The 23,907-nt window shown below is 39.0% G+C and overlaps 1 protein-coding gene across 1 annotated transcript in view; it reads left to right on the top strand.

The window, feature by feature from the left end:
• The first annotated feature begins 223 nt into the window (after positions 1 to 223).
• Positions 224 to 23,907, top strand: part of SNX6 (sorting nexin 6) — a 52,312-nt gene continuing 28,628 nt past the window's right edge. The window contains exons 1-6 of the mRNA XM_090270148.1: positions 224 to 457; positions 614 to 661; positions 13,124 to 13,228; positions 14,185 to 14,295; positions 16,016 to 16,137; positions 18,080 to 18,203. Of these exons, the coding sequence (XP_090126274.1) occupies positions 272 to 457; positions 614 to 661; positions 13,124 to 13,228; positions 14,185 to 14,295; positions 16,016 to 16,137; positions 18,080 to 18,203 (696 nt within the window). The 5' untranslated portion in view covers positions 224 to 271. The remainder of the gene's footprint in view (positions 458 to 613; positions 662 to 13,123; positions 13,229 to 14,184; positions 14,296 to 16,015; positions 16,138 to 18,079; positions 18,204 to 23,907) is intronic.

Raw genomic sequence — 23,907 nt, forward strand, 5'->3', positions numbered from 1 at the left:
ATGCTGACTGTGTGAAGGCTCTTGATTCCCACAACCTCTCCGGCAAAATATTAATTGTGATTAATTATCCTGTGGCACAATGCAAAGATTAGATGATTTATTGTGTTTTCCGGAGGGCGCTTGCTTGGTTTTTCTCTGCAGCCCTCAGGCAAAGGGAACTGGACAGCTCCCCGAGGGGCCTTACGCTCTTCTTGCGTCAGAGCCGGGCAGCCGCTAGTCATGCCCACGCAAGTGAGTCTGGGCCTCCAGGCCTCCAGGCCCTCTGACGTGCATGCTTCGACCTTGGACACAGGGCCCCTCCCTCCTTCTTCCTGGCTCGAGGACCCCAGCCCCCAGCACGCGGGGGGCGGGGTGGCGCTGCTTCGAGGCCCCGCCCCCATCCCGTGCCTTGGACTCCAAGTATCCCAGCCGTACAGTACGCGCCTGCGCTAGCCTTGGACTCGGAGCAGCCATGATGGTGGGTGTTCTCCAGCGGCGCTGATCCGGGGCGCGCAGTGGGGGCGGTGGGCGCAGGGCGGGTGTGGGGGCCCCGCCGGCCTGGCACTAACGTCTCCCTTTGTGTTTTCCTCACTCCGTCCTCTCCCTGGGCGTGCCGGCCCCGCCGACCCCGCAGGAAGGCCTGGACGACGGCCCCGACTTCCTCTCTGAGGAGGACCGCGGAGTAAGTTCTGCCTTCTCACTCGCGGGATCCTTCTTCCCTCTCCTTGGCCCTAGGGTGTGGGATGCGGGAGGGACACTGCCGTGCGGCACCCCTTCCCCGCTGGCCTCTTTTCGGTTTCCTCCCTGCCCCGCCCTCCTGGAGGCCTTCCTCCTTCAGGACCCGCAGCCGCTTTCTTGTCCCCTGCCCCAGCTCAGACCCTGCGGTGGGATTCCTCCCCCTCCCCGGCCGGCGTACAGGTGGGGAAGGCCGGACCCGGACCCTTTCTTCTCCCCACTTTGGCGGCTATGAAAACCCATCCTCAGACCTTCCGGGCAGCACCCTCAATTTCCCCTTGTGGACCTTTCAAACCCGCCCCCGCCCACCCTTCGTTCTCTCTGTAATAGATAATAGTACAGGTTTGTTCTAAATTATTCTTTGCGAGAGGTATTACAGTCTCCGAATCTTAACTCTTTTCCAGTATCCTACCAGATTTTACCAAGTGCTTGTAGCCCAGGGTATCTATCTTTTCTTAATGTCCAAAAAATACACCCTTTGCAGAGGTACCTTGGTGTCGTTTTGAGGCGAATTGCGTTCCGCTTCAGAAAGGACTTCAGGGCTCCGATTTCTCCCTCCCACTCTTCCCCCCATTTGCCTTGGCTGAAGGGTGATAATCTTTATAATGCCTTGTGCAAGTGAGCACTTGAAAAATATTGATTTATGATGACTGCAGCTCAGCAAGGTTTCATGGGCCCCTCACATTTAACAGCCTGCACTTTAGTTTTCCATTTTGCCTTTACTTATTTATCTTAGGTAATGTGAGAGACACATCTGTTAGTCGATTTTTGGCAGATGATAAATATTCTTTTAGGATGTTATTTTTTTAATAAGATAAAAGGTAGCATTCGTTGATGACCTTTAAAAACTTTCAAATGGTAAGGCAGTTGCAGAGGGTGCTGCATACTTTTATTTGATAAATGATGAATACATTTTTCAGTTTACACAAAAGCATCATTTAAAATTTTTAGTGCAAAACAAGAGGATTTCTGACTATTCCTAAAAATTGTAGTTTCTGATTAATTTTAAAGTGTGTGTGTGTGTGTGTGTGTGTAAAAGTGTGTATGTATCTCGGGTATAAGAATGGAGTTAGATGACCACTTACGAATGGGGTGTGTGTGTGTGTAAATGATCATGTATTTTCTGAGATAAGACAATGGAGTTGGATGACCATTTATAAATAATATTTTGAATTTTAAATACAGGAAACCAGCAGAGTTCTTTAGTGAAATGAAATGAATTGATTATAGCACAGACTTGAGTTTTCTAAATATAAAGCATATGGCTTTTCTTTCATTATTACTATATTTTTAAATCCTCACCAAGGATATGTTTTTATTGATTTTAGAGAGAAAGGAAGAGAAAGAGAGAGAAACATTAATTGGTTGCCTTCCATATAAGCCCGGACAGGGATTAAACCCCTCAACCTTTTGGCATACAGGACGATGCTCCAACCAACTGAACCACCCAGCCAGGGCTGGACTTTTCTTTCTTTAGATAACAACTGTGTCTTATTTTTGTGGTCTACCAGGAAACAGGATTTGCTGCCTTGTAAAAATCTGACTAATGTTCAGTAAAAGTACTGATTTTTTAGTATTTATGTTGACAGAGTATTTTCCCGTGAACATTTGTGTTCCTGGCTTTATGCCTTTGGTAAGATGTATTTATGGAACTGGAACCATTTAAGTAATGTATCCAAAAACTTTTCTCATGTGTTATAAAATTAAAGGGAGAGGAGGACAAAGAACATGCCTGACCAAGAGGTTCTTGTATGATAGAATCTTGCAGTTAAAAGTTTTAATATGAAAATGGAAACACATTACCATAAATTAGAAAGCATTTAGAATGCCATGATGAATATGGATACATGTCCAGATCTTTCTTATTTTTGTCCTGTGGAACAGGGTGAATCATAATAATAATTCTTAGCTGGGCACTGTCTTAAGCATTTTTTCATTATATTGTCTCATCATCCTTGTGAAGCTTTTAGTATTCCCATTTTACAAATGAGAAATCTGAACCTCAGAGAAAGTCTCAGGTCACTTGGCCAGTATAGGATTAAGGAGAGATGGACTTCAAACTTATATTTCTGACATCAGAGCCAGTGCATGTATTTCTCAAAGTGGCCTTGAAACAATTGCATCAGAATCACTTTGGATCTGGGTCTGTGCTCTAGTAAATCAGTCTCTTGAAGAAGGAAAAAGACAGAAAACTACTTTTTAAACAAGAACCCAAGAAAATTCTATTGTGCACTGAAGTTTGATTACAGCTGCACAAAGTTATCCTGCTATTTCCTCATTTCAGGAATAGAAATAGCTAACCTTTTGCATTTCCTTGTATTGTGTTTCTTCTAATAGAAATAGATGGCCATAATCAGAATCTTTAGACATTGCACTTGTAGTTTCGATTACCTTAGCCTTTTAATAAAAAGTCTTGATAGAGAAAAACATGAAGTGCACATTTGATATGAATTGCAGAGGGGACATCACAGATTCAAAAACAATATAAGCATTTCATACAGAGCAGCAAGTAAGCAGAATTAAAGTCAATATGTTTAAGTAAAATTTTAAGCAGCTTTATATTTCATCATGATATTTAAGATAGAAGAGAATCTTCCAGCCTTAAGAAAATACTGTTTTGTGAGAAACTTAAAAGGCAGACTTTTAAGAATACACAGTATTGAAAATTATTGGCCACTTTTTCATCTCTTCAGCCACACCTCTACATAATAGGGTACTTTTTTTTCCCAAATAAACAAGCATTTAGTAAACAAATGAGCCCTTTGAACTGGACACATTTCCTCTCCCAGTGTGATGTTATAATTCTCTTAGCATTTGGTTTGAATTTAAATATATTTACTGTTTGAAAATTACTTCAGGTGAAGTAGCTACACCTCTTCTGGATTCCTAGCCTTGTTACTTCCTCTGTATTCCTTATCTTCATAATGTCAGTTTTCCAGTCGTGAAGGCAAAAAAACCTTGGAATCATATCTTCCATCCCCATATCAGAATATTCACTGAGGCATCTCAGAAATGTTGTGTATCCTGTCTTTCATTTGCATGGCCCCGGTTAAAGTCCTTGCTATTTCTTGCCTGATTATAGCAGTACCTGTCATTGGTCTGTGTCTAGTCTTACTACTTTCCAATCCAGCCTTTGCATTACTTCCAGTTATCTAAATCGTATAACACCACAAGCCAAAAGGACTGAATGGACTCAGTTCCTTTTGCAACAAGGTCCAGATTCCTTAGGCTAGAAATTAAACACCATAACCCTTTCAAGGCTGGCTTCATTTCTCAGTATGTCCCCTGAGACACAAACTCTAGGCATACTCTAGTCTACTTGTCACTGCTCAAGCACCTCTGTCTCCACTTTGTCGTCTGCTTTATGCACGCTTTTCAGTGTTGTGCTTTATTTTTTTCTTTTCTTTTTCTTTCACTTGAAATTTGACTTGTTTTTCAAGACTTTGCCCAGATGTTTGCATTTTCTTTTGTACCTGCACAGCATTTAGCTTGAACACATTCCACGCTTATTGGTAGTTATTTCAGATAAAAATGTGATGTAGATTGTGTTAGCAGAGGAAAAAGAAAGTTCTTGTCTTGAGACCATCACAGTGTAATAAGGGACTTATGGTAAAGAGCAGTAGGAGTACAAAGAAGAGGGTGCTTAACTTTGTTGTAGGGAGAATAATGAAGATATAATGGTAACTACACACTGATATAACAGTTACTGCATGCCGAGGACCTTCCATATATTAACTCAGTTCTCATCCCTGTGAAGTAGTTACTACTGTTATTCCTACTTTGGAAAGAAAAACTGGGGCTCACAGAGATTAACTTGCCCAAGGTCACATAACCAGTGTAAACTGGATTCAAATTCAAGCAGTCTGTCTGACTCTTTAAGGTCCTAGGTTCTTAACCACTATGCTATAACCTAAAGGAGCTAAGCCTTAAATGTTGGTCAAGAATTTCGTGGGTTCTCAGGATAGAGGAATGCTTGCCAGCAGAGAGGATAGCATGTGTAGATAACCTGGAGCCCTTGTTCTTATGGGAAGCAGGGTAGATATGGATACTATAGAGTATAGAGTATAAAGTGCAGAATGATAAAGGCACCAGGCTGTGGAGAAGTTCTGAAGGATTTTAACCTGGGGAAGACTTGTGTCCAGGTGGAATTAGCATTGTAAAATACTCTGATGTGGTAGAGGTGGACTGATTCTTCCTTTCAGAAAGCAGAGAAACCAGTAATAGATATTGCAGCAATCCAAATGAAGTACACCTAAGGCAGTGGAAGAGGGGATGGAGGGGACATAGCAAAGAGATGTTTAGAAGATAGAATTCACAGGACATCGGGACTGAATAAATACATAGGCTGTGCAGAGGAGAAGGAGAAAATGAGAGATATAGAAGAGCAGAGTTAGAAGGTAGATAGTAAGTTTGGATTCATATATGTTGGCTTTCAAGTCCCTATGAGGCATATAATCTTTTCCCTGCTAAACTAGAACGTTGGGTTTGTAAGAGTGAGGGTTGTATCTTTTCGTTGTTCTATCCCTAGCACCTAGGATAGTGGCCGGCACATTGAAGGCATTCAGTTGTTTAATAAGTGAATACATTCAGGTGGATATATCTAGTTGATAACTTGAAATTCTGATTGGGAACTTGAATAAAAGTTCTGAGCTTAAGGTATAAATTTAGAGTTACTAGTCAAGAATGACTGAGGTTGCCAAGGCTAGACAGCACCCAGGGGAAACCAACATTTAGGGCCCAAGGGGAAGAAATGGACTAATTGGCAGGGCTGAAGGGCATAGGAGCAGAATGATAGAAGTCCCCAGAAGTTCAGAGAGTTGTAAGGAAGTGGCCAGAATGATCACCAAGGCAAGATACTGCAGAAAGGTCAAGACTAAACAATAACTGGATTTGAATATTAGGTACTCACTATGTGAGGGTTTTGTGAGATGAAGACTACCTTGATCAGAAGAGCAGTATATGAGCAGGTCCTGGAGCAGACAGAAAGATGAAATGCTCAGGTGGACAGACATTCCAGCCCTCCTCAGGATGCTGCTTCTAAGAATGTGGAGATGATGAGGCTAGATTTACTTGCAGAAAAGTTTATCGAAGTGTTTGAAGGGAAAACACCTGCTAGTGTTTATTTCTTTGGGGTGTGAGAGGCAGGGTCACTTATTGAGAGTGGGGATGGAAATGTAAAGGGTTGAGGTGGAAAAAGTTTGGAGTACTGTAGTTGCTAAAGGGAATCGGAACAGCAGCTGAGCAGATCTGTTCTGAATTGTTGAGTGGTTTTAAGAGCCCAGTGTAATTTGGAAACAATTATGACTTTTTCTAGCCACACTCAGCAGCTCAAAAAGAAAAAGTTAATGGTCAACTGAATCTGAGTGTGGTGAATTGCCAGGCAGGTATGGCAAAAGAGCAACATGAATTGACAGGACCAGCAAGAGAGGTGTTGTAGTGATATGTGAGTGGATTGGAAAAGGAGGGAAGCAGCAAGGAGGTTAAAAGCCTGGAAATATATGGAAAGGTCACAGGACTAGAGGGATTGATAAGGTCAAATTTTACACATAATAAAAGTGGTGAGGGAGTATTTTATTACATAATAATAATTGTCTTCCTCACTACAAATAAATTTCTTGAAGGTAAAGATTTTTTGTTTACCTTACATCCTCCACAATGCCTAGGACAGTCGTTTTCATGTAACTGCTAAAAAATGGTTATTGAGACTTTCAGCCAAGATGGAGGCGTAGACAGACACGCTGCGTCTCCCTCCATAACTAAGGAATACAACTACCTCAAAACTACAAACAACCAGAAGTTCCAGAAAATCAAACTGCATGGAAGTCCAGCAAACAAAGATATATAGAAGAAATACTCATCCAGACAGGTAGGAAGGGCGGAGCCGGGGCGGAGAGGATGCGGTGTGGTGGTGGCAGCGGCGGCGGTGGTGGCATAAGCGGCAGCGGCAGGCCAGCAGAAAGTGCAGTCACACGTTTTAAAAAGTCAGGAGGGACACCTGGGGAGTGTTCCCAGCTTCTCACCGGACTTCGCAGCTCACAGTCCCAGCACCGGGGAAAATCAAACCTCAGTGCTTCTGACTGTGCAGACCAGTGGAGGTTGAGGAGGAGGCAGAGACTGCAGGTCTCTCAGCAGAGTCCGCTTGTTTAAAGAGTCCCCACAGTCCTAGAACGTCTACAGAACCATCCACTCGGGGAACAATGGCCAGAGCAGCAGCTAGAGGGGCGCCAGTCTGGTGCGAAAGTGGGAGAGGTGCCTAGAAAAGGGGCGAGTGCTAGGCAGGCGGCATTGTTCCCTCTCGGACCCCGCCCCGACATACAGTGCCACAACGTGGTGAAACAGGTCACCCTGTACTGAAAAATACCTAAGCTCTGCTCCTTACAACGTCACAGGTGCGACAGCTCTACCTGGGACGCAGAGGCAAACAAACACAGGAACCTGTCAGAATGAGGAGACAGAGAAGTAGGGCCCAAAAGGGGGAACGGATCAAAGTTCCAGTGGAGAACTAAGTGACGAGGAGATAGACAACCTAACAGATGAAGAATTCAAAACACTGGTGATAAAGATGCTCACAGGCTTGACATATGCTTGAGTATGGCAAATGCATAAGAGAAAAAGTGAAGGCTATGCTAAGTGAAACGAAGGAAGATCCACACAAAACCAATGGTGAAGGAAAGGAAACTGGGGTTCAAATCAATGATTTGGAACATGAGGAAGAAAAAAACAGTCAACCAGTGCAGAATGAGGAAGCAAGAACTGAAAAAAATGAGGAAAACTTCCGAAATTTTGCGAAGGAGATGGACATACAGTTCTGGGAAGCACGGAGGGTCCCAGATGAGCTGGACCCAGAGGGGACCACACCAGGATGCATCATCATTGAGATGCCAAAGGTGAAAGATAAAGAGAGTCCTGGGGGCAGCAAGAGAGAGGTGGAGAGTTGCCTACAGAGGGGTGCCTATAGGACTATCAGCTGATTTCTCAGAGTACACTTTGCAGGCAGGAAGGGACTGGCAAGCGGTATTCAATATGATGAAAGGCAACCTGCAACCAGGATTACTGTATCCAGCAAGGCTATCTTTTGGAATAGAGGGGAAGATGAAGTGCTTTCCAGACAAGGTAAAGCTAAAGGAGTTCATCATCACCAAGCCATTATATGAAATGTCAAAGGGACTTACTTAAGAAAAAGAAGATCAAAACTACGCACACTAAAATAACAAACTCACATCTATCAACAACTGAATCTAAAAAATAAAAAAATTTAAGCAAACCAGAATAGGAACAGAATCATGGGTATGGGGGTCATTTGGAGGGTTATCAGCTGGGAGGGGGGAAAGGGAGAAATGAGGTTATGGTGCAGGGATTAAAAAGCACAATTGGTTGGTACAAAATAGACAGGAGGAAGTTAATAATATAGTATAGGGTGAAGCCAAAGAACTTATATGCACAACCCATGGACATGAACTAGGGAGTGGGATTGCGGGAGGGAAAGGGGGTACTGGGCAGAGGGGAGCAAAGGGGAAAAAATGGAAGTACCTTAACATAAAATACACTTAAACAAAATTTTTTAAATGGTTATTGAATAAAAGCACATGAGTTATATTGTCTAAGAAGTAAAGGGTTATACTACCAGTAACATAACTTTGACTTGGAGGGAATGCATAGCTAGATATCATTAGAACTACCCTAGTAATGTTTTATTGTTTCTGGTATGCTTTGTGAGAGGAAATCTGGTTGCAGATGCCAGTTGTGACTTTTCTCTAGCCACCTTCGGCTTCTCAAAATGTAAAAGCAAAGTTGATGGTTGAATTGATCTTAACGGTGGGAATTTGCAAGTCAGTTATGGCAAAAGAGCAATGGGTGTTGATGAGACCATCAAGAAAGACATCAGAGTGGCCTGTCGTGTCACTCTAGTAATGTTTTGTTGTATCTGGTATGGTATATGAGAGGAAATCTGGTTGCAAATGCCAGTGTCCAGAAAATGTATGTGTAGTAAATCATTGATTTGACTGCTGGGTCTGCAGGACATAGGGTAATAGTAATAATGTAAATGATATATTACAGGGCTTCCAAAATCATAACTATCTAGGAGTTAAAGAGATTTAAAACTTGACCTGAATTAGTGAACTTAACGGAATATACTTCTGTCTGTCTCATGGAGTTTTTAATTTGATTGTATCTTTACCTGAAAACAGTTTCTTAGCCTTGTGATTACCACCTTTCTTTCTACTCTTCTTTTCCATTCAACAGATATTTGCTGAGGGCTGCCTCTGGGAATATAGCAGTGAACAAAACAAAAAAATCTTTGTTCCCATAGAACTGATATTTTAGTCAGGGGGGATCATTAAAAACAATATATAGAATACAGTGGTTGGCGAACAAGTGCTATGAAAAAAAATAAGGAAGCGATAGGGATTGTTGGGGCAGGGTAGGGGGGCGTGAGTTGCAGTTTTAAGATAGAGTGGCCAAGCAAAGCCTTCATGAAGTGGCATTTCAGTAAAGACTTAGGAAGTGAGCCATGCAGATAGGTGTCTGGGGGCAGAATGTTCCAGGTAGAGGGAACAGTAAGTGCAAAGACTCCTGAGGCGGCAGCATGTCTTATGTATTCAAGGGACAACAATGAGGCCATATGAGCAAGAGGAATAGTAGGTTAGTCAGAGACCATGTCAGTTGCAGATTATATAGGGCCTGGTGAGCCACTGTGAGGACTTTGGCTTTCCCCAGCAGGAACTCTTAGATTTTGAGAAGAATGAGTTCTAGTTTAATGGTATTGTACTCATGGCTCTGTAAGGAATAGACTGAAAAGGGAGAAGGGCAGAAGCAAGAGACCAATTGGGGGGCTAATGTCATAAAGTTATTTTTCTTCATTTTTTTCCATCCGTCATCCATCCATCTCTATACATTTGCTTTTCTGGCAAAAGATAAACAACTAATTTTAGGAATGGGTCTAAGGTAGATTCTTTATAGTAAATGAGTCAGTGTAGTACACTAGTAGTGAATATCTTCTTTACTAAATAATTGTTGATAGTGACAATAGGACAGTGTCTTTAAATTATTTTTCTAAAGTTATTGTATTTGTGTTGCTTAATCCATTTTCTCTTCTAGTTTTTTTAAAAAAAATTTTAATACTCACCTGAGGACATTTTTTCATTGGTTTTAGAGAGAGAGCAGGGGGGAGGAGAGAGAAAACATCCATGTAACAGTGAAACGTCAATTGGCTGCTTCTCATAGGCTCCCTGACTGGGGATTAAACTTGCAACCTAGACATGTACCCTGACTGGAAATCAAACCCACAGCCTTTCATGGTATGGGTCAACACACATAAATGTTTAACCTAGTCGGTCTGTGGCAAAAGAAAGTACAATGTTTATTGGCCCAGATAAGGATTAAATGAGAGAATGTAGTCTAATTAGAATTTCCTCAGAGAAACTGACCTTGCTAGTTGCAGAAAATTAATTAAATGTTGGTGAATCACAAGTTCTTTGCTTTGATTTTTTTTCCCCCCAAATACAAACGCTCGACCTGGCTGGTGTGGCTCAGTGGGCTGAGTTAGCACTGGCCTGCAAACCAAAAAAAAGTCACCAGTTCAATTCCCGATGAGGGCACATGCCTGGGTTGCAGGACAGGTCCCCAGTTGGGGGTGTGCAAGAGGCAAACACACATTGCTATTTCTCTCCCTCTCTTTCTCCCTTCCTTCCCCTCTTTCTAAAAATAAATAAAATTTTTTAAAAAACTGTAAAATTACTGATTTTTCTTTAAACAAAAAAAATCTGCCGTACCTTTTGTGTAATAAACACTAAATATACAATATATTTATCAAATCTAGTGTGCAGTTTATTGGAAGATATATTTTTTTATGTACCACTAAGAAAAAAAATGCCAGTTCAGCTGTAATTTGTCATCAATTGCAAGACATTTCTATTTCAGATATGTTAAAATGTGAAAAATATGCATCTACAATTGAAGAAATATGATGGCAGATTTAGCTTTCAGTGAAATTTTTGCATTGATGTGGGGATTATTTTATTATATTGGCTGGCTTTATAACTCCTTTTTATAAATCCCCAAATCCTTAAGTTAATCTCACCTGCAAAAGTCCTTTTTTACCGAATAAGGTAACATCCACAAGGTTCCAGGGATTTGTATGTGGCTGTTCTGGGGGGAGCCTGAATATGAATAAATAGAAAAAAGGAAAGAGGTTTCTTAAACTAGAATTATGGTAATGAATTGGAGAACAAGTAGGAAGGACAGTATGAAGACCTAAGTAAGACTAAATCGTCGTCGGCAGCCGTCCGTCTCGAGAGACGATGGTGTAGCTTCTTAAGAGTATATCTGCACCGCCGAGAATGGTTGTGCAGTCCGACTCGGGAGTGACACGGTATCTGTCTCCTGTGTTGAATCGACATCTTGCGATGACGCTGGAGTGTCCTCTCCAGTGAAGCTGAAGCTACAGAGCCTGGGCAGGGTGATATGGAGGGTCTGCTGTTGCCCATGCAGCAGACCCCCCCTCTCTTCGCAGCTGAAGGATCCAAGGGAAAGACGGAGTCAATACAGCTTGGCTTCAGGTGCGCGGCAGGAGTTGCCGGTGTTGACTACAACGTCAAACCGCCTTAGGGACTCCGGCTGCGGATTTTCTGTTGGGGTTTACTCCCTTAGCCTTTCCCCTGAAGAGGTATGCCGCAAGGCAGCGGAGGTTTTTTGGAGTCAGAGTTTTCCTTCTCTGATGTGCCCTGACTGGAAGATCGAACCAGCGACACTTAGCTCGCAGGCCGACGCTCAATCCACTGAGCCAAACCAGCCAGGATAAGTAAGACTAAATAGAAGCACAAAAAACAAAGAACAAAGTCTTCTCTAATGTTTCCAATATTGGAGAGGCAATGAGAATTGAAAAATGGAAGAAAAAAACTTCTTTGTAATTCCAGCCAACCTTTCACTTCATTTCTTTTGTCAGACAGTGAGCTACATGTAGCAATGAGTACAATAACAGGTTTTTTAAACATCACTTTTAAATGGGCTGGGTGAAGGTGGACAATGGGGATGGGGGATTGGAAGCAACTGTAATAGCATGAACAATGAAATTTAAGAAAAAATACAAAACTTTGCAATGTGTCAGCCCTAAAAAATAATACTGATAGAAATTTAACTTAAACTTACTGAAGTTATCAGTCAAATGCCATCAGAGATAGTATCATGCAATTTAAATAGTGATTAATTTCTTCTGTGACTCTTAAGTTTTATGTAATGGTATTTATTTTTAAAAACATGTCTACTCAGTCTAAAACCAGTAGTGCAAAAATGAAATAGTATGTTACTTTTTCATTACTAATAAAGTTAACCCTATTTAATGAAAAACTGCACAAAATTAATCTACTAAATTGCAAAATTTCTGTTTAAAGAAGGCTTTTTGCCTATTTATAAAAGTAATTTTGGACAATTGAGAGAATAAAGGAATATACAAAGAAGAAAATCCACTACTATTCACATTTTGTTGTATTTCCTATAAGCCATTTATATATACATTTTTAAAAATATAATTGTGATTGTAGATTATGAACAATTTTGTTTTCAGCATTTTTCCATTTACAGTGTAAATGAAATTTGAAATGCTAATGACCAGGTGAGACTGGCAAAGTTAAGTTCGGGGTTTTACAACTGGAGTAATTGAAGCAGGCTAGTTCATTAGACTTTAAACATTTTACATCTTTGCAGCTAGCTGAGACTTATTTTCTATTTTAGTGTATTTGATTCTTTTGTAAGTCTCCAAATTACCCAACCATGTTAGAATGCTTATTTGTTTAAAATTTAAGAATTATAAGTGGAAAAGTGTTTTCATAGACCAGTAGATAGAAGCACTAAATAGATACTATATCCAATTTTTCTAATGTACTAAAGCTTAGAGAATAAGATGCGCAATTTAATTCATATTACAGGCGTTATTGAGTGCTATATGTTAGCATTTCTTAGCATTTTACATATATAATATATTTATAGTTAATAGTTTCATTGTATATTTCTGAATTAAAATAAGGAATAGAGTTAAAATTTTTGTCCATTAAAACTTTTTTTTTCTTGCCCTTAAAAGTAGGTATATTCCTTAATTTTAGAACATTTGAACTTTAATGAACAATCTTCTTGAAAAATAGTTTACTTTAGGGGTAGAACTAATGAATCAATCATAGTTAATATATTGACTCATGCAAAACATGGTTGAGTGGTATAGAATGAAAATTAGTTAAGATAGTAACATACCCAAAGTAACTGTCCCACAATATGTATGTAGATTAAATGAACTAGAGTATTTTTTAGATTTAAGGTTCTTTTGTTGCTTTAGTTTTGTTTTTGCATGGTCTTATCTGGGAAAAGAATGAAATAATTAAACCCACAGAATTTTCATTAAGATATTATTTTCTTCTAGCTTAAAGCAATAAATGTAGATCTTCAAAGTGATGCTGCTCTGCAGGTGGACATTTCTGATGCTCTTAGTGAGAGAGATAAAGTAAAATTCACTGTTCACACAAAGGTAAATGTGATTTTGTACTTGTATTATTTCATCTGTTTATTGTGCTAATGTTACATATGTAATAACAGTGATTGGAAGTTTGGTTTTGAACATAATTAGAAAGAGGCTCTTTTTTTAGTTTATAATTCACTTGCTATTTTAACAAAAAAAGTTTTAGGGAAATGCACTTTTTAAAGATTTAACGTTAATATTGAATCGTAAAAGTGCAATGAAATCTTACTGTTTGGGACAGCATGGATGGATCTAGAGGATATTATGCAAAGTAAAATAAGTCAGTGGAGAAAGACAAATAAATGTGATTTCTCTTATATGTGGAATCTAAAGAACAAAGTAAACAAGCAAAATTGAAAGAGAATCATAGACACAGAGCAGACTGATGGTTGCCAGAGGGAAAGGGGATGAGAGACTGGGTGAAAAAGTAAAGGGATTTAAGAGGTACAAATTCGTGGTTACAAAATAGTTACAGGGACATAAACTACAGCATAGGGAATATAGCCAATAATATTGTAATAACTTTTTAGTGTCAGGTGGGCACTGGAAATATGGGGGGCAGGGGGGACACTGTAAAGGATATGATTGTTTAACCACTATGCTGTACACCTAAAACTAATACAGAATGATACTGAATGCAAACAGTAATTGAAAAACAAAATTTAAAGTTCTTTTCAAAAAGAAATGGAGGCACAAAGTGCAATTCTGTATCCTAGAAATATTTAGTGTATAGCCCTAACAGTGCACTCTGTGCATTGCACGAGTAGTAAAAACTCAAGTCACTCACTGCAGTAAGCAGACACATGCTTATAAAATGCTGACTTCTTTTCTCCCTAAAGATACTACAACATTTCTTAAGATTTTAACTGGGTTGCAACCTTGCATTGTATTTAGTAAACTTAAGAAATGTTTATTAAAAGCTTTTTAGTGTAATTTTCATCTTAAGAGAATTTCTGTCTTTGCAGAGTTCATTGCCAAATTTTAAACAAAATGAGTTTTCCGTTGTTCGACAACATGAGGAATTTATCTGGCTTCATGATTCCTTTGTTGAAAATGAAGACTATGCAGGTTACATTGTAAGTGTTGAGGTTCTATTTTAATCCCATTTTTAGGTGCTTCATAGATACTTTGTGTTGAAATCTTTAGCATTTTTTTTTCTTTTTATCTGCCTTGTTTAGCATTTTAATGAACTAATGTAATTTTCCAAAATTGCTGGTTACAAGACATAATTGACTACTACCTTTAATCTTGAATCGCCTTGTTTGGGAGTGTGGGTATGTTATGCTCCCTCCTTTAAATTTAAATTCTTATTGTGTATTAGGATTGTAACAGGTTTATCTTAGTGATTAATTAAAGAGATGTTACAAACCACACAAGATTTGAACCCATTTATAATTGGAGGGCTGTTGAAGAGGTTAACTAAACTAAATGTGTACCAGGTATTGTGCCTCAGCTGTTGACCACACTCGGGTTTTATTGAAATTTTCCTGACCTGATTCCATCTCCATCCTTGTGGCCACTCCTTCATCATTTGCTTCTCTCTCTGCAACTGGTGGATAATTGGTAGTGCCTTTTTTTTTTTTTTTTTTTTTTTTTTTTAACAATTACCAGTTTATATAAAAGATACAACTCAGGAACAACCAAATGGAAGAGATGCATAGGACAAGGTATGGGAGGGGACTGGGCACAGGCCTTTCAGGCCCTCTCCAGGAGCCCCTCCTTCCCCCTTCCCAGCATCTCAGTTGTGTTCACCAACCTAGAAGCTCCTGGTTCTCTTCCAGTCTTATTTCTAACTTTTTCTCCTCATCTTCTTGTCTGATGGCATTTTCTTACTACTTTCTCATTACATAGACTAAACACTCCTCAAATATCAAAACTATGTCTTACTTATATTTATATGCCCTTTGCTCAGCATCATGCCTGGCACATAGTAGATGCCATGTTGCAGGCATCAACAAATGTGTGCCAGACTATACTTGATGCTTTCTCTGTAGTTTTCCTTGGTGTAACTCTTTTCTTGACGTCACTTTTATTTAACCCTTCCCCTACTTAACTTTTCTTCCTCTTTTCTTACCTGCTCCCTTTAATTTTCACGATTTCCCCTTAATAGTTCTTACTTGTAGGCCCTTCCTCCTAAGTTAATTTTTTTTCTTACATCCTTTCTTGAATGATATTTCTGCTATAGATTTTTAATGTAAGTGCTTACTTAACCCCTTTTCATTGGGTGAATAGAATGAAATAAGTAATTAATCTGTGTCTTGTTCTCTTCCTGTTTTTAAAAAGCCAGCACTTTCTGCTTCTGGTACACTCCTCCAATCCAGGAACCCTTTTAACATCCCTTGCTTGATCTTATTGTCAGAATTCATTGATTTAAAAAAAAAAAATAGCATAAAGATACTGAGAATTCATTAATTTAAAAAATAAATTTGTATTGTATCATTCACATACTTTTGAAAATGGTATGCATATTTGCTTTACATATTTAGTGAATAATCAGAGCTTAATGTGCATATATATTTGAGGACTATAGGTTGCTGTATAGGAATCTGTAGATTAAAGTTTAGGAACTACTGTTCTAATACTAGAAAATAATGCTCTGCTATATTTCTTCCCTGGTATAAAGGATCTCAAGGATTTTAATTTCTAATTTCTAAACCTAAACACATTCTCTACCTGACTTGAGATTTTACTGGTGCCCAACTCTCATTCATAAAGTCTTTTATGGTGACTGTAGTACAATTGGCTGCAAGAAATAAAATAGTCTTTAAACTTAGTGATTTGGTTCTGTTATCATAGATCCCTCCAGCACCACCAAGACCTGATTTTGATGCTTCAAGGGAAAAACTACAGAAGCTTGGAGAAGGAGAAGGGTCCATGACGAAGGAAGAATTCACAAAGATGAAACAGGAACTGGAAGCGTATGTGATTTTTGTTGTTGCTTGTTTTAATGCCCTTTTTCTTTTCTTCTTTTTTTTTTTTTTTTGTGCTCTCCAATATCCCATCCTTTTAATCATTTCACCACAATGACCCTTTCTGGAAGATGCAAGTTTCTCACACAACCAGTGTTAATGATCATGATCAGAGCCTACAGGAAAATTATAGAATAATTGTCTGCATTGTAAAATTCATTAAATTAATGTTTTAAAGAGACTCTGAAAATTAGTAATGGGAAGACTCAAAAGTTTGTAAAAAAAAAAAAAAGTAGTAGAAAGGGAAATAATGACTTTTTAAAGTGGAGTAAATTATTTTGTTTTTTATTTACAAGGCCTTAGTCATTAGCAACCTGGTGATCTTTTCTTAACATGTGCATACTACCAAAACTTCTATTTCTTGTAGAAGTATGTGGTAAGCAACTCTGCATATAGCCTGTTTTTTTTTCTTTCTTTTCTTTTTTTTTTTTTAGAGAGAGAGTAAGTGTGTGTGTGTGTGTGTGTGTGAATGAGAGAGTGTGTGTATGTGAAAGAGAAAGGGAGATAATTTTCCCCCTCTTTTCTCTTCTTATGGCTTGTGGCTGAAGGGAAGAGAATAGGAGCAAACTAACTATGATAAATAGTTTCATATATACTAAGAATATATTAAATCTTTGAAAAGCTGAGACATTTCAATTTCATTTTTAGCATATTTGCTGAAAATACAGAATACTTTCCCCTTTTATTACAAATTTAATTTTGAATTTGCTGTATATTGTTTTTCTGTATTTTGAGACTTACACAAGGAAATAATTTTCCTTGCATTGTCATCACCCCATCACACTTTTTTCTAGTCATTTGTCCCCTTCATTCTTTTTCTTTCTCCTCTTCCACTTAGTTTCCGTTTTTAAGCATATATTCACACTGCTGCTAGACTTCTCTTCAGAATGCTAAACTCTCTTGACCAGATAAATTAGCAAAGTAGGTCTTCTTTGTCAAAGTGTAAGGTGACAGATATTTTAAAAATTCTGTCATTGCTGGGTGCAAGCAGTAATATGATAGCAAATATTTACTTTTAGAGTTTATAAGGCTGATAATTAGCAGAGCACATTAGTAGTGAAGAATCTGTGGTTTTCCAGTGGCCCTGATCATGATTCTTTTGTGGTCTGGTTAGGGGTTGGATAACAGAGAACCTTGGGTTTATTCTACTGCTACCTCCATCCTCTGCATCCTTCTTTTTTGTCTTCACTGAATGACTACCCTCACAGAGATCAAACTTCTCCCAACATTGGTCCTGCTGGTTTGCTGGTATGTAAAACTTATCCTCCTTGCACGTAGTTGAAGCAAGAATATTGGGCCTTTTCCTTGAATGTTGTTTGTTTGTTTTCAAACTGACATGTATTACTGTATGATCGCTGTGATTTACTGATATTAAAATATTTTGAACACAGTTCTTTGATGTAATGGCAAAAATTAGTCTCTCCGTGGTGTGTCTTTTTTCCCTGTGTTTCTGGGTTCATTAGATGAAAATATTAATGTTGAAAATATGCTTACTTAGGTTTGGGTTTTGACTTTTTTTTGTACGAAGGTGTTTAAAACTGGTAATTATCTAGAAATTGAATCATTAAGATTGTACTCAGTAATTTGTGGTATACATTTTCTGAAGCTGAAATCAAACACCCCTGTAGTTACCGTTAAAATCAACTTGCATAGAAAGAAAGATTCATAAAACCAAAAATATTAACATTTAAATGTAATAAGTACTATTAACTAGCATGAAGTCTTTTCAAGCTGGATTTTATATATTTTATTAACAGTTCAACTAAAACCTTTGTTGATCTGGATTATATTTTTGTATCTCTAATTTTGCATTCAGAATTCAAAGAGTATGTTGCAATTGATTTTCTAGTTGATGCAGTTTTTTACCTTTAATTTTGTATATTGTTTCTAGTGAATATTTGGCAATATTCAAGAAGACGGTTGCAATGCATGAAGTATTCCTGTGTCGTGTGGCAGCACATCCTATTTTGAGAAAAGATTTAAATTTCCATGTCTTCTTGGAATATAATCAAGATGTGAGTATTGAATTGATTTAAGTAGTATTTTTAAAGAGTTATTGGAAAAGACAGGGAGCAGTTCAAAAAGGCTTAAGGTCTATTATAATGTTCTTATTTTTCAAGGCAGTTTAAAATGAAACTTTTTCAGTGGCAGTGTATTATTTCAGTAGAACTTGAGTAGATTAATTGAAGAAATGACAGTATTTCATGTTACTACATGGGACAGTGGTTTTCATCCTGAATTATGAACTTCTTAAGAAATAGGGTTATAGCCCTGGCTGGGTGGCTTGGTTGGTTGGAGTGTCCTTCTGTACACCAAAAGATGGCTGGTTCAATCCCCAGTCAGGGCACATATGGGAGGAAACCAGTCGATGTTTCTCTCTCTCTAAAATCAATACACATATCCTTGGGTGAGGATTGAGAAAAAAAAAAGGCAACACTAAAGAAAAAGAAAGAAAGAAATAGGGTTATAAAGTTAATGTTTCTTAAGTTTGAAGCCTTCTGACGCCTTATGCAGAATTTTAGGGAGGTGCTTGAGCTAAAGAATTCTATATTATTTTTTGTTTCATCATTGAAACAAAACTCTGTCGTAACTGGTTCGATTCCTGGCCAGGGCACATGGCTGGGTTGCAGGCCAGATCCCCAGTTGGGGGTGAGTGCAAGAGGCAACAGATTCATGTACCTTTCACACATTGCTGTTTCTCTCCATCTGATACCATACGTAGTTATTAGAATATTACTGACTATATTCCCCATGCTGTACTTTACATTCCCATGGCTATTCTGTAACTATTTGCACTTCTTAATCCCATCGCCTTTTTCACCCATCCCTCCAACCCTCCTCCCATGTGGCAAGTTATCAAAATGTTCTCTGTATCTATGAGTCTGTTTCTATTCTGCTTATTCATTTATTTTGTTTTTTAGATTCAGTTGTTGCTGGATAATGTATTTATTGCTATTTTACTACTTATATTTTTTATCTTTGGGGGGAGGGTACCAAATTACTTTATTTGAAGGAATGGTACAAATGAAAGACTTAAGTAGGTGATTTGGTACAAGTTATAGAAAAGGTGAAGGTAACTCTTAACATGCATGTACTGCCTTGGTGACCTGGGAGGTCACCCCTGTGGCTGTGGGAAGCCAGCCTACAGCTGAACTCTCATCACTGTCTCCCAGGTGTGCTTGTCAAAGGGCTACTCTGCCATGCAGTTTCAGGGGCCCCAACCTGCACAAGTTGTTTATGTGGTTACCCAGTTCTTTGATGAATTTCATCTGCTCATTCAGGTAGTGAGACTCAGTGAAGTCATTATGGGAGAAGGCGAGGACATGCTGTTTAACTGCTCTGTTTTTTGTTTTTACAAAGTAATATGTGCTTAACAGAGATGATGATGCATTATAACTTTTTTTTTTTTCATATTTATGACATTTTCTTTATTCATTCATCTGTCAACAGACATTGGATTATTTCTATATTTTTTTTTTCAGATTTAATGTGTTTTATTGATTAAAATATTACATTTGTGCCAATTTCCCTTCCCTCTGCTCCCCTCCACCCGGTGGCCCCCTCCCTCCAGTTGTCCCCCCCTTTTAGATTATGTCCATTAGTTGTGCATACAGTTCCTCCCAACCTCTCTCCGTCTATTCCATTCCCTCCTACCTTGATCCCCAATTCCTATATCATCTCCCTCCCTTTCCCCATTCCCCCTCCCTGTTGACCTCCCCCCAATATGCTTCCCGTACCCACAGTTCCTTTTCCACTCTCGTTGCCTATTTAGTTTGCCTTTGTTTCATCTCCCTAGCTTCTGTTTTTTTTTAAACCAGTCCCTTTAACATCTCATATAACAGTGGTTTGGATCTAATGAACTCTTTCAGTTTTATTTTGTCCTGGAAACACTTTCTCTGTCATTCTATTCTGAATGACAATTTCGCTGGGTAGAGTATTCGTGGTTGTAGGTTTTGGATTTTCATTACTTTGAATATTTCTTGCCAGTCTCTTCTTGCCTGTAGGGTTTCCCTTGAGAAGTCAGCTGATAGTCTAATTGGGACCCCTTTGTACATAATTCTTTTCTTCTCTCTTGCTGCTTTTAAGATTCTCTCTTTATCTTTAATTTTTGACATTTTGATTATAATGTGTCTTGGAGTGGTTCTCCCTGGGTCCAGTCTCTTGGGAACTCTCCTTGCTTCCTGGACCTGCAAGTCTATTCCCTTCCCCAAGTCTGGGAAGTTCTCCTTTATTATATTTTCACTCAATTTTTCAAGTTCTAGTTCATCTTCCTCATTCTCTGGCAAACCAATGATTCTTATGTTGGGCCTTTTATAGCTGTCCCAGAGGTTTCTGATCCTTTCATTGTTGCTTCCCATTTCCTCTCGCTGCATTGGTTGACTGCTTGTTCCTTCTCCATATTCCAGTTTGTTGAAATGAACTCTGGATTTTATTTCCTTTCCTTCTGTCTCGTATGCGGTTTTGTTCCTTTCGTTATGAAAGTTTTTCGCTTCTTTCATATCTTTTTCCTGCTCTTTTGTGAATTCTGTAAGCCACCTGATAACAATGGCCCAGAACTGAGCCTCTGACAGGTTTCTTATCTGTTCATCTGTCAGGTTCTCTATCTGCTGTCTGGTGAGTTGTGTCACCGGGATTTCTATAGTTGTCTGCCTCATTTTGACAGATGCGTTTTGTTTTCTTGGGCCGGCTGTCGGGGGCAGTGCCTGTGTACGCGTCACAAATTAGCGACCGGCGCCTGCCTGTCCGCGACCTATTTCGCAGCCCTGTGGTGCTTTCTTTGGGGGCGGGGGTCCAAGATGGATTCACACAGTTATTCAGCTAGGAGACCGGGATCCGTCCTCCCGCCCCCCTGGGCCTCACTGTTCAAGGCAATGCGGCGGCCGCTCTCCCCAGCGCCGGAGTCGCGCACCGGCAGGGGCTTGGCCGCAGCCGGGATTCCTCGCCGGGGTCGCGCACCGCCAGGGGCTTGACGGATCCGGGATTCCTCGCCGCCCCGCCGCTCCAGGTGCGACCGCAAACAGCACTGCCCTCTTTAACTCTTACCTGCCCATATGAAGTTTATAACTTCATATGTTAGACTTCCATGTAGTTTTATTTTCTGGAATTTCTAGTTATCCTTTGTTTTGAAGTAGTTGTATTCCTCTCTAGTTGTAGAGGGAGACCTAGCGTGTCCGTCTAAGCCTCCATCTTGGCCGGAAGTCCTATAATAACTTTTTAAAATATCAGTAAATGGTGTTTTGGAGAAAGCCTAAAAAGATGGACTGTGGACTGGAAAATGCTTTGAAAATATTCCTTAATTAACTAACAGTAAGTGTATTAGTAGGTTGTAGATTATAGGCTCCAAAATAAAAGGTTTTTCTCAGTCTTGTTTCTAATGCTGCTCCTCAAATCTTTATTCAGTTCAGTGGTGCTGGAAAAGAAATCTGTAGGTACTCTTCTGTTACTTGTTTCAGAGGGTCATGGGACTGATAAGCTATTGATGTAGAGCTAGAATGTCTTGAAATCTGAAAAGGCCATGTGGTATCTGTGAGGTCTGGGAAAACTTGTTTCAGCACTTAGTTGTATGAGAAATGGTCATTGCTATAGAGAATGATTGCATTTAGTATTACTTTACTCATGTAACTATGCACCTTCTGTTTCTAGTAGATATAGTTTGAGTCTCCTTAACAGTAGATTAAGTATTTAACCTATCTAACATCCCAGCCTCCATTTAGTTCTTGCTAACTCATCAGTGGTCACACCTAGAACCTTGCCTTCTGAGTTGTAATCCTAATATTACGGATTCTAAACATAGCCTCTGTCCTATAGCTCTTTTTCCCTAAACCCATTATAGTTGTTCTTCAACCTCACCTGCATTTTGAATTTGTTACTAACCCTTTTGTCTTTACTTCATTTTCACCTAGCCTAGAGTGCCTGCTCCATCATTTATGACAAGGTTATGACTTTAGACCGCTCTTTCCCATTTTTTGTGAAAGCTCATTTCAACTCAAAACAGTTCCTCTTGCTTAGAGACTCACCTTGTTCACTGGGAGTGGAAGCCAATCAGAAATCCAATCCCTGAGCTACTATACCCCCGACAACACTGACCCACCTTGGCACCACACTCATTTATTGGCATCCTTTTTTTTTTTCTTTTCTTTGCATCTTCCTCTCCAATCTGGATGCCTTATATAATATTTCTTTTGTTTGCCTAACCACCCTGGACAGAACATACAGTACAGTGTTAAATAGCAGTGGTGACAGTAGACATCCTTGTTTTGTCTCTGACCTTAGGGGAAAAGTATTCACTGTTTTACTGTTAAGTATGATGTTAGCTGTGGGTTTTTCATAAATGTCCTTTATCAAGTTGAAGAAGCTCCCTTTTCCTAGTTTACGTGTTTTTACCATGAAAAATATATATACATCTATTGAGATGACCATGTGTGGCTTTTTTCCTTTATTCTATTAATGTGATGTATTACATTGTGACTCTGTTTTGACTGAGATATTTTTATAGCTATTCTGGATCCCGTGTACTTCTGTATCTTTGGGATCTCTTTGAGTTTTCCTCTTAGCTCTGTGGCTACTTCCTAGATATCCATTCATTTAAATCTGATGCTTCCAAGGTTCTTCATTGAGTTCTCAAGAAGTCTAGAAGTTCCTCTAGATTTCTGATTCCATAAATTATCCCTGTAAGAATTTCATCTGCTCCAATGGCTTCAGATACTCTACTATGCTGTTAACATATAAATCTATATCACTCCTGTGTCCCAGCTCTATTTATTAGACAGCCTCCTGAAAAGCTCCATTTAGATGTCCCCTTTGCATTTTACCCTTAGTCAAACTCTTCTTTAAACACATGCCTCCTTTTATATTCTTTATTTCAAGGAAGGTACCATCACCTTCTAGTTCCTTAAAACCTAAAAATTACCCACAACTCCTCATACTCCCTCTTCCTATTAGGAGTCACCAAATCCCATCTGTTTTACTCCTTTACTGTATTAGGAATATGTCCACTTCCTTCTTCTACCAGACCTAAAGATTAGTTCTGACTTTCATAGTTATTATCTGGGTTATTGAACCTGCCCCTGACTGGTCATTCAGTCTTTAGTTGGTCTTTTCTTTCTCATTCCCTGAGTCTATATTAAGTTCCTTGGGTGCTCCCCTAGTGCACTGTGGATACCTCTTAACATTATACTACTTGCAGTATATGCTTAATCATATGCTTAATTCTCTGTATCTTCCTCTATACCATAAGTTACTTTAAGAACAAGGACTGCCTCTTAAACATCTTTATATTCTTAAGCAGTTAACATAATGCATGGCTGTAATATACATTTGTTATTGGTTCGTTAAATGAGTAAATGAATGAATGAATGAATGAACCAATATCCCCAAAAAATGCAGTTAAAAAATTAATGCATGTTGGAGAGCCTGAAGGTAGAGCAGTGAATTCTAACTTGGAAGGGTTATATGGAGAGATGCCTTTTAATTTGGATGTTTAAGTCTGAATAGCAGTTTTGCTGGGAGGGGAGACACCATATCGGGTACAGTGGAACCTAAAAGTTCAGAGCTTCTTTTGAGAACTATTTGGAACATATGGTTCTATGGGGGTAGGGTAGTGAGGCTAAGTTGAATCAGATTGATGAAAATCTTTATTATCATACTAAGGAGATAGGCCTTTATTCTCTGATCATTGTGAAACTCTAAAGTTATTGAGTAAGGAAGAGATGCTCAAAA

Source organism: Furipterus horrens, unplaced genomic scaffold (assembly GCF_987537825.1).
Source record: "Furipterus horrens unplaced genomic scaffold, mFurHor1.1.pri manual_scaffold_3, whole genome shotgun sequence".
NCBI lineage: Eukaryota > Metazoa > Chordata > Mammalia > Chiroptera > Furipteridae > Furipterus > Furipterus horrens.